The 11,416-nt window shown below is 33.1% G+C and overlaps 1 protein-coding gene across 1 annotated transcript; it reads right to left on the bottom strand.

Annotated features, from left to right (window-relative positions):
* Window positions 1-6,905: 6,905 nt before the first annotated feature.
* On the bottom strand, window positions 6,906-11,018 carry LOC145004695 (GDSL esterase/lipase At1g28580-like). Its single transcript, XM_078963673.1, has 5 exons — window positions 10,714-11,018; window positions 9,433-9,657; window positions 8,081-8,229; window positions 7,708-7,984; window positions 6,906-7,359 (listed from the first exon to the last, which is right to left on the bottom strand). Exons 1-5 carry the CDS (start codon window positions 10,967-10,969, stop codon window positions 7,085-7,087), a joined length of 1,182 nt encoding a protein of 393 aa, XP_078819799.1. The 5' UTR covers window positions 10,970-11,018; the 3' UTR covers window positions 6,906-7,084.
* Window positions 11,019-11,416: the final 398 nt, after the last annotated feature.

Below are 11,416 nucleotides of genomic sequence, written 5' to 3'. Positions count from 1 at the left end.
GGATCGGTGCTCCACATAGATAACTGCTAGGTTGAATGAACCCCTTGTCTAATAGCTCTTGTTGCTGTGTAGACAACTCATGTATCTCAGGAAGAGCTAACCGATATTTTGCTTTAGCTATCGGAGCCCCACCGTGAAACAGGGCAATTCTAAAATCCACCTACCTCTTTGGAGGCACTCTAGGAAAATCCTCTAAAAACACATACTGGTACTCTCATACAATCGATAGATAATCCACAATCTCCTTACCCTTATCTCAGGTATCCATAACATAGGCGACATATGAAGAACAACCCTGATCAGGATAGCGACTATCCCTAGTTCTTGAACATAGGATCGACCCATGCATAACTCTCTCTTCCTAAACCACTAACTCTCCCCCACTTGGGGTCCGAATACGTACCAACTAATGCTCGCAATCAATCACCGCCCCATTGGGGTTCAACCAGTCCATCCCTACGATAACCATGTTCCCACACAAAGGAATGGAAACCAAATCGATCAGATACTACTCATTGAACATCTCAAGAACACAACGTGGATGAACCCTCGATACTCGGACAGATCGATCGTCTGTAATCTTAACCTCTAATGGAAAATCCAGCTCTCCCGAAGCTCCAACAAACCGCTTATTGAGCGCAAGGGAACAAAAGATCGGTTAGCCCCCGAATCAAACAATATCAGGGCAAAGATACCATTCACAAGGAAAGGTCCTAGAGAAAAACATACAATATAAGCAAAAACAATCAACATAAATATAACATTCGGATAATAATAATAATAATAATAATAATAATAATAATAATAATAACAAAAAATAAAAATGAATAAATCAATAATATTTAGCGGAGAGTTGGTTTCGGGGAGTCAAATGATATATTTTAGACTTTTGGGGTCAAAGTGTAATTTTAGGATGTATTTTATAAAGATTTTTAGAAGTTAGGGTGTGTTTGGTAAGTATTTGACTTCAAATGAAAGAATTTATGGAAGTAGGGGCTGAATGGTAACATATGGAGTTCATTTGAAAATAATTTGTAGAGGAAGGGATGTTTGGTAACTGTTGGACCTAATATGAGAGGAACTGTGGGAGACGGGGTTTAAACGGTAAATAACAGGGTGAATTCGAAATGATTTTTAGAAGGGAGGGACAATTGTTGTTATTATGGTAATAAGTTTTGTAGGGACCGGGTATTTAACTCCCGTCCAAACCCTAACCCTAGGATGTAACAGCCGACACCCCACTCCCTCTTGATCCTCTAGTGGCCAACATCATCGGAGTTGGGAACCATCGGTCGAGTGCTGCTATCGTTGTTCCGTTGCCAATGAAGGTGAGAAGTTGATGATCGTTGCTGCCACACATCTACCTTTCTTCTTCTCCTTCTGTTCTATCACCATTCATAGTCGTTCATGGTGGCCGCCAGTGTCCCAGCTACCCTTGCTCCTGACGTAACTTCGCAGCAGCCGGTCACCACCGATGCCGTCGTTTGAGCAAGTTGTTCCTTCAGTTTTTCCAGTCAAAGTTCATCACTGATAGCCGTCGCTATTGAGGACGAGGACGGAGCGCCTCCTGTCACCACTTCTGTCACTCACGGTTCCACCATCCCTCTCATCCCTTCACCGGTGATTCGTTCCAAGCCATAACCACCATCTGCCGCCGCTCAGATCGGTCACCAAGGGTGCAGCCAATCACTAGGACCGCCGCTACCACCTCTCTATGATTCTGCGATCAAGTAATCGCCGCTAACCACCGTTGTTAGGTGATGGTGGGTGCAATGCATGTGTGTATTAGGTTGAGCCAATTGTTTGGTGTTAGTATGTGTTGTGTGTGTTTGTTTAGCCAGAAAATCGAGAACAACCACCAGCATCACTGTGAGGTGGTGGCTGCCACTATGTACCACTGTGTGTGTTTATTTTAGTGAGTGTGTGTGTGTCCAGTTGGTATTTTTTCATTCTAATATTGTAATCGGTGCCGGAATAATAATAACAAAAGTCGAAACCACCACCAACTGTCGTGTTGGGTGGCGGTGTGCTTTTTCTTGCGTGTAGTTGCATTTTGTATGCTTGGAAAAAATGGACTAGAAACCCTAACCACCATCGTGAGGTGGTGGCTGCCGCCGTGAGCCACCGTTGACCACCACTACCCGAGGTGGTAGTGGGTGGTGCCCGACTATCGAAATGCTAACAGGCCTAGTGAAACCCTAATGGGCCTAATGAAATTGTAATTGACCTAAAGATTGAGTTTTGGGACTATTGGGCTATGATTAGGTTGGAAGCCCTAATTAGGGTTTAGAAAACCCTAATTTTGGATTAATGGGCTTAGACTTATTGGGACCTGCATTTTGGGCCATTGGAATTCGACTATGTATTCAGCCCGATTACACCATATGCTTTGTCTAGTCGAGTGATGGACTTAATGGATTAAATCCTTATCTGGTTAAGTAAGAAACATTTAACCCTAATCGTCATTTCATGTGAAAACCGTAATTTCACTTGGGCTTTGAGTTGGGCTTTTCTATTGGGCTTTAGTGATTGGGCCAATAATAGGCCATTTAAGAATAATCATATGGACTAGAATAATTGGATGAGCTTTAGGGTAAGGCCTATATGAGGGGTTGGGCCAAATTTGGAAAATTAGGCCATAGATGGGCCATAATTTGGGCGATGATGATGATGAGATATTAGGCCATTTAAATGCCAAATGTTTGGACTACAATAAATGGTTGGGCCTTAGGGGAAGACCATGTTGAGGTTTAGGCCCAATTTGGAAAATTGGGCCATAAGTTAGGCTTTAGTCCATTGGTTAACTATTGGGCCTTTGGAATGTGAGTTGGATTTTGGGCTTGGAACCTAATTATTAATTGAGTTTTGTTTGATGTTGAAAGCTCAGGAATCCGTCAACCAGCAGCTGGAGTTTTATTCGTAGGACTTCAGCAGTGTGTGGTGAGTTCTCCTCACTATATCGACAGGGTCAAAGGCACCAAGGCCGACCCTTTGGATTGTTATCCTGGTTATAGTATGTTGTTATGATCTGTATGATCTATGCTTGTTGAATGATTATAAGTTATGAGTATAGCGACATATGTATGTGTGTGTTTGGGTTGATTCGGTCCTGCTTTGTGCTGAAGGCCAACATACCTAGGGCGGTCCGAATAAACTGAAGGCCCTGCAAAGGGATTTAGTCAGGCAGAAGGCCTGACAAGTGGCCCAGATAGGCTAAAGACCCTGAGAGGCGGTCTAGACGTGTCGAAGGCTCGAAGAGCGGTCCATATAGGCTAAAGTCTTGCGAGGAGGTCCAATCAAGCTAAAGGCTCATTATGCATATTGTTTGATAGGATTAGTTATTTGTTAGTTCTACATCCTGATAGATAGGATGGTACTATGCATATTAATCTTTTAGGTTTGGATCCTGGTAGTTAGGATTGTGTTATGATTAGTAATCTGTTAGATCGGTTTGACTGTTATCTATGCTAGTGTATGATATTTATATGCACATGTTTGTTTGATTGGGGGTTGGGTTGAGGCGATCTTGTTTTGTGGTGAAGGGAAACATACCGAGGGTGGTCCAGATAAACTGAAGGCCCTGTAATTCAAATTCTAAAAAATATATGATTCATATATTAATAAGAGTTGATTCACATTTGATTTACGTGTTTATCATATGTGATTAACATATAAAACAATATGTCATTTACAATCAATTTTTTTAATCATATTTAAAACAAAAGTGATTTTCATTAGAATCAGATGTGATTAACATATAAAATAAAGTAGTTACAATCAAAATTGTATTATAATTTATATTTAAAGAAATTTACCTTTATCATTATTATTTTAATGTTTTGTTGAAGAAAATTGTTCATCCTCTTCAAAAATATCTTTGTATAATCAATATTCAACATAAAAATTGACATTGTTTATGTTAAATTCACTAGACTCCTCATCAACATCACCTATCAACAAATAACAAATGATTATATCTTCCTATTATCAATCACATGTTATTCAAATGTGATTCACATAATATTTTCATTCAAATCAAATATGAGTTACATATGATTTCATGTGATTTTAATACAAATCACATATAATTCACCTGTGATTAAAATGTGATTTTCATACAAATAACAAATAAATGAAAATCAAATGTGATTTATATGTAATTTACATAAAAATCACATATAAATTTCAATAGTATACATCAATTATATTGAAACAACCAATCAATATCTAGTTAGAAATTTGTTTTGCTTTCCATATCTTCATTCATTCTTTGAGAATCCATAATACTATTGATAATTCTCAAAAATTACATTCAATAAAACAATGTATTAGACATCCAAATGATAAAGTATTTAAATATTCAAATAGAAATTAAGTATTCAACAATCTATTGTTTCGTTCATTAAACTTTTCATAATAAATAATGAATGTGATCTACTAATTTATCTTATTTCTCTATTGTTTTCAATTTATCTTGGTTGATTGAGATTTTTGTGATAAATAATGCATGTCATATACTAATTTATATTAAGGAACCATAAATGAATACAATCATAGGTTGATCGAATAGATTTGAGGATGAATGGTATGAAATTAAACGAAAATAATCACGTCGTCAAATCGACTCGATTTACTAATTTATTGTAACTAAACATAAATCAATACAATCATAGGTCGATCGAATAGATTTTAGGATGAATGATATGAAATTATACAAAAATAATCACCTTGTAAGATCGATTTTAGATCAAATTTGATTTTTTGTTGAGATCGAATAGATTTGAGGATGAATGAATGATCGTTGTTGAATTTCTTAAGGTAAATGATTATCAACGTCCTTGTGATAATTTTGAAGAACTTCAAATCAGATGATAATAGATAATATTTTAGGAAAAAATCATATAGAATCTTTTGTTTTTTTTAATTAAATGATGTTATAATCAGCTAATTAAATTGTTTAAAAATATTAATTACAAAGTATAAAAAAAACAATCTTATCCTTATGTTCTTAAATCAAATTTAACGGTCCACTTTTAGTTTTTGGATTCTTGAAAAACTATAAGTTCTCAACGAATCTCGCTATATATATATATATATATATATATATATATATATATATATATATATATATATATATATATATATATATATATATATGTCTCAACCAGTTTGGGGCTCTAAGCGAACCAAAAATTTGGGGCAATTTGACATTTACTATACTTAATTTTATAAACCATCATTCTTTATCCGAGTTTGGGACCGAAAATAATAAACTAAAAAGTTTACAAATAGCGGAGTTATTTTTTGTATGTATATGTTTTTTGTGAATATATTTTATGAAAAGTTGTGTTTTAATCAAAAATACATTATATAACTAGATGTCAAACAAGAATCTCATTATAAACAAAACCAAATATTGAGGCCAAACCATAGAATTCATATCAAATATCATATGTTTGATCAAAAAAACTTGTTCTATTATTCTATACTATGGATACATTCCATCATAATTCAGTTTTGTAGTACTGATGAAGATGTTTCCAAATATTAGAGTTTTGGGTCAATCAACCAAACCAAAAGCCAAAAAGCATCAACATTTTTGAAGAATGATTCACCAAACAAAGAAATTTGAAGATTTGAAATATTGGGACAAAGCTTATTGGCTTGGCTACTATTATTCCATTAATCAACAATATCAATTGAGATTTTTAGAACATCGGTTTCAGGCTTTCAGCTAATCGACTATTATTTAACCCCAATTACATAATTAGAAAATAGGAAAATCAAAACTCAAAAGGGAAAATACAAGCATTCATTAGTCAAACACATTACCATTTCAAATTAAATGAAGAATCGATTGTTGTGGAGAAACCGAGAGGTGAGAACAACAGTGCGGAGTAGAACAATAGTGATTCAGTCGACAACAATGGAGCAATGGAAGAATCGATTGGAGAAGATTAGAATGAGGCCTTAATCAAGTCCGAGAATGGAGAAAAGAATGGAATGTTGGCGTGTTGAAGTCGACGGCAGCGAGAAGTTTAATTGTCCTTAATGTTGAAGTAATTGTAGTCTTTAGAAATTCAGCGTGATTTTCTTGGGGCGTGAATAGATGAATAGAAGAGTCTATTAGAATTAAATGGCCCCTTACAATTTGGGGCCCGAAGACCTACCTTAACAAATAGAAGCATAAGGCCGGCCCATATATATATATATATATATATATATATATATATATATATATATATATATATATATAGAGAGAGAGAGAGAGAGAGAGAGAGAGAGAGAGAGAGAGAGAGAGAGAGAGAGAGAGAGAGAGAGAGAGAGAGAGAGAGAGAGAGATTTTTAAATTAAATGATTATTTTAATAACCTACAAAAAAGTTTTTTTTATATATTTACTTAACAATGTTTAAGCTACTACAAACGTCAACAAAATAAAATTAGTTTACAAACATAAGAAGTATCTTTTTTTCATAGACATAGTGTTACTAACGTTATAAAATTTTCAAAAAAAAATTAGTTTTTTGGTGTGTAAAGTTTAATATCATGAAGAAATATTTATTTAAATTATTATCCAATATGCTGAATGTTTCTACTATCAACTATGTGTGTTTTTGAAACCCGGTTTGTAAAATTGGTAAAGTTTGGGTTTAGCCCATGACTTATTTTAAAGCCTTATAAGTTAAATCTGAGGCTTGAGCTTGGTTCAGTCTCATAAGAAAGAAAAGTCAGCTTTAGGCTTGGCCCATTACTCGTTCAAATAACTTATAAGGTTAACTGTTGAGCATTCATTTTATAACGATTTATATCATTTTTTTTTTCCTATAAGTTCATACATTTGCCCCCATTGATATTGGTTCGAATAACAGGCGAATGAAAAAGCCAAGCATAATGAACAAGTGAATAGAACAAATTGGTTTTTATATAATTTATGTACACATTAACAAATTCTTGAAAATACGTCTTTTTAAACGTTGATAGAATACGATATATATACACCCAACTACATAAATCACATTTCCTTACAATTAAATCATACTTCATTATCAAAACCATCTCATTCACAAGCTTAGTTTGCTTGTACTAGAAGCTTTCAAAAGACCTCGATGACACATCACTTGGTTGTACAATTAACTTATTGCACAAAGAATTAAATTGTGGTGTAGTATATGTTCCTTTAAATAAACTCGTGTAAATCACATTGTATGCAGCTTCCGTTAAGTGCAATCCATCCCAGTTAGCATATGTTTCTGGGTCAACACATGTCGTTGCTAAAGGATCTGCACAAGCTACGTCTTCATTGTAGTTATATGGTCCTCCACCTCCGCAACATGCCCTTAGTGCTCCATTTGTGAATCCTGTATATTCACACAACTACATCAACTTGGGTCCCAAAAAAAAGTTCTCAAAAATAATTATTTGTTTTTATATTCGTATATAAATTCATTAAAAGTCATATTCCACATATGAATCCATTATTGTAGCATGAACATCGAGTCACAACCATCGTATTTTTCAAGTCTTACCAATACGTTACATTTTTTAAAAGTTATTCAGATTAGCATTTTAAAAGAAAACTCAATACTCTGTCTTTTTATATAATTTTTTACATATTTTAGTTAGATTATAACTTAGTTTCACTAAACATTTTTTTTATCAGCTAACAGCTATCATTTCAACTAGCAGATAGTTTTTCAGTTAAATACCGTATTTTTGTGGAGATTGGAAAAATTGCATGGCAGCGTTGTAGTAATCGGCATAGATGATATTGACATTGGGATTAATCTCTCGGATTTGATTTAATGCAGTTTGAAGCAACTCGTTGTGATACTCAGCAAACTTGTTTAACTCTATAATGCAACCTGTTGTATTATCGTGTCTAACCCAATCAGAACCATAATAGATCGTTAAGTACGCAGCTGAGCATCCAATCGGTAGGTTTCCAGGAATAACAAGTGTTTCAGCTCCAAGCTCAATCAACTCCTGCATGCATTAAGCCCAGATTGATTTGTTAATTTTAATTTAATTAATATACGCATGTTGGTTTAATGTAGTGTATGATTTTATACTTATACTTACGTTGATAGCTGAAACAATGGTGTTAATAACGAGAGGAACATATGATTTCAGCTCATCGATTGGTTTTCCAGCGATTACTGCATGATTGTAATCGTTACCTCCGATCTCCCCCATAAGAATTAATGAATTTTTAATTAAGTGTCTACAATCTGCAAAATAAACATTTACATTCAATGAATGATATACGAAAACCAAATAAATATTTCTGTTCGATTATTAGATAATGTAATTCTAATATTTTAAACTTGATAAGAGTGTATACATTATTTTAATTGATCGTATTTTGTAAATTGATGATTATTGTTATTATTATTGTTAGTTAACTTAAATATTAGTCATTTCAAAAGGTTGACCTCGTAGGGTGTACCCCAACTAAAAAGTCAAATATGGTGGAATAACAGAACATTCAAGATACATACTTCGATGCATATACATTCTTTTTTTTTTGGATTTTTGGTTTAAATTTCATTACATCCTTTTCTTTATTAAGAAGAATCAAATAGTTCTTATATTATGTGGCTCTAAATAAACTTCACCAACTCTCAAGGCCAATTTCTCTATAATGAGTGTTGTCAACATCAGAAAAAGATTCCTAAATTTTTGAAGACTGTGTTAATTATGTAAATGAATAACAAGTTAACATAATTTAATATTAAACAAACTAATAACTATTAAAGTAGATCATTTGAGCTTCAAAATTAAATAGTTTTATGTTCGAATTGACGAATTCCATAAACTTTAACTTTAAAATAATTTGATATTTAAAGAACAATTGTAACAAATAAAAGTAATTATGAATTCTATATAAATAAATCCTCAAGATAAAATTAACGGTTGTTGAAACTATACCTATCAACCAACATATTTAAGAAGTTGTTTAAATTTAAGAAGCTATCGAGAATACATTGAGTGTATCTTTTCTAAAACTCATAAAAACAAAAGTTTAACCAAAGTCGTTATCCATACTCGGTAAGCCAATGGTAAAATATTAAACTAAGTTCATATGTTTATACAAATTCGTTTTTTCGGTTAGTCATAGTTATTGTTGCAGAGGTTGGTGAGTGAGTCACCACCCGTGGACTACATCCACGCGGTTGGTGAACAATTGAAAAAGTCATTTTCTTTAACTTTTTTTGGATCTATATTGGCGTTGCATTATTTTTTGAGTTTACTCATTTAGTATATAAAAATAGCTTATATGTCACAACTTATATGTTAATTACCTTATAAACTAGCATTTTGAAAAGTTTTATTTAAAATAACTTATTCGATAACTAGTTTTTCGAACACAACCTACATATTTTCATTGATAAGTTGTTTTGAAATAATTTATTGGTGAATGACTTGGCTACCTGAAGGGGTGCCACAAATAGAAGGCAACGAATCTTTGAACCATTCCAATTGAACACCCAAAGATGCGTTTGTATATGGATTGATAACTCCTTGTGCTTCATGGAACGCTGAATCTAATGCAGTCGCACCAGCTACTGCAAAATTCACCCCTTGACCTTTCTCCAACATACCATTCGTCTTGACACCTTCATATGGTGGTATCAATGGCATACCTAGACTCTCAGCTTCAAGAAAAAAAAAACATTTATTAGATGGTTATTCATACGTGTTGAATTTAAGTACAAGAAACCAAATAGGTACGACATCGTACATTTTGTTGAATCACACTTGTTAGTACACATGTTACATTAAATTATAGTTCACACAATCCTTGCTTCGAAACCCAAGTACCTTTTTGATAATAAAGAAGGGTATATATTCTAATCTTAAAAGTATCCATTGAATTCATATATTAATTATTTTTTGTTAGCTGTACCACAAAATTGCTATTTGTTGGGTGATCGAGTTTAAGTGAGAGTTTATAACAACTTGTGTTATATTAATAAAGATTAATAAGTTTTGATCACCTTATTAATTTTAAGTTTAATTAAAGAGGACTTGATGTTTCACTAAGGGTGTTTATAACAACCCATGAAGAAATCATATCTAACAAAATTATTGTTCGTATTTTTAATTTTTTACAGAAAAATAATGTTTTTCACTTTTCTAATGGAAACATATTTTTTTTTACTTATATATAAATCTCTTTTTTTTTTTTTTCCTCATGTTTTCAAAAACAGTCTAGTTTCCTCAAAACCCTACAAAAATACATCTAATTAATACCTTATTTAGAAACAGTTTCAACGAAGGAAATAAAAGAAACCGAACATATCAAATAGAGAAATTAAATTGCCTCCTACCTTTTACTCCTACAATTATTCCTACCCACTAAAATTATAACAAATCACCATTCAATTTAATTGTATTTGATATATTCCTAATATAGTCTTAATCATTTAGTTTAAAAAATATGGAAAGATGACACTTGTCATAATTTTATTGGGTAGGCTTATTTGTAGGCATAAAAAGTAGGAATCAATTTAATTTCTCTATCAAATATAAACGTTTACATGATCAGTCTCTATATATTAGTATGCAAAGTTTATAAACGGGTCAAATATATAAACAGGTGATCATATATTTTTATTTACTTTGACAAATTTAAGTTGTTAACTAATTTGGTGTTGATGAAAACGAAATAAGAACTGCAAAAAAAGATATAAAAGTTTGTAAATATATACCAATGAAATCAATGATCAAACGGCCATTGGAGCACCTTCCGGTGGCTTTATGGAAGTAGGTTTCACCGTACGGTGGAAACATGAAATGTGGTGGCCGGCTGTTTGATCTGGTGGTTAGTTGTTTTAGGTTTCCGGTATCAGCCAACGAGTCACCAAAGCTTATGATCGATGTATAACACCCATTAGCATTCATGGTGTAAGTCGCTAACAGCATCAACAAGGATAAAATGGGAAGAAAAGTCGGTGAAATCATCATTAACGGGGGAGAATTTGAGCTCAAGATAATTTTGTTGCTGGTGATTCATCTATTTTGTGTCGTATTTATAATTGGAATAGAAAAGCACTGTTTGCGTCTGATGTACACCAAGAACCTGACACGAAACATGCACTGAGCTTATGTGTGAAATTACCTTTATGCCCTTTTGTAGGTTAGGTGACCCAGTCCAATAAAGTTTCAAGACTTGTTCGCACACTACAAATTTGTGTGACTAGAAAATACATTCTATAATGTTATCAATTGTATGTATATTATTTATTTTCTAATGTAATAAACTTAGTATTTTTATTTATTTATGTCGATTTAAGTCATCTTTAGTAAACCACTGAGTTAATTGCTCGAGTTACCTATTTGGGGCCCATATACCGAAAGCAAAAGCAACCTGTCCCCTCCTTTTGTTTTTCACTCCTTCACGACATTTCTAAT

The sequence above is a fragment of the Lactuca saligna genome, chromosome 7 (assembly GCF_052625555.1).
Source record: "Lactuca saligna cultivar CGN05327 chromosome 7, ASM5262555v1, whole genome shotgun sequence".
Taxonomy (NCBI): Eukaryota; Viridiplantae; Streptophyta; class Magnoliopsida; order Asterales; family Asteraceae; genus Lactuca; species Lactuca saligna.
This window is presented reverse-complemented; position numbering and strand designations above follow the sequence as displayed.

Excerpts from the sequence above, each read along its gene's own strand:
- LOC145004695 (XM_078963673.1), bottom strand. The coding sequence starts at position 10,969 with ATGATGATTTCACCGACTTTTCTTCCCATTTTATCCTTGTTGATGCTG. Across the intron at positions 8,230-9,432 it reads TATTTGTGGCACCCCTTCAG|ATTGTAGACACTTAATTAAA; the intron begins GTAGCCAAGTCA and ends TTTATTTTGCAG. Across the intron at positions 7,985-8,080 it reads CCATTGTTTCAGCTATCAAC|GAGTTGATTGAGCTTGGAGC; the intron begins GTAAGTATAAGT and ends TAATGCATGCAG.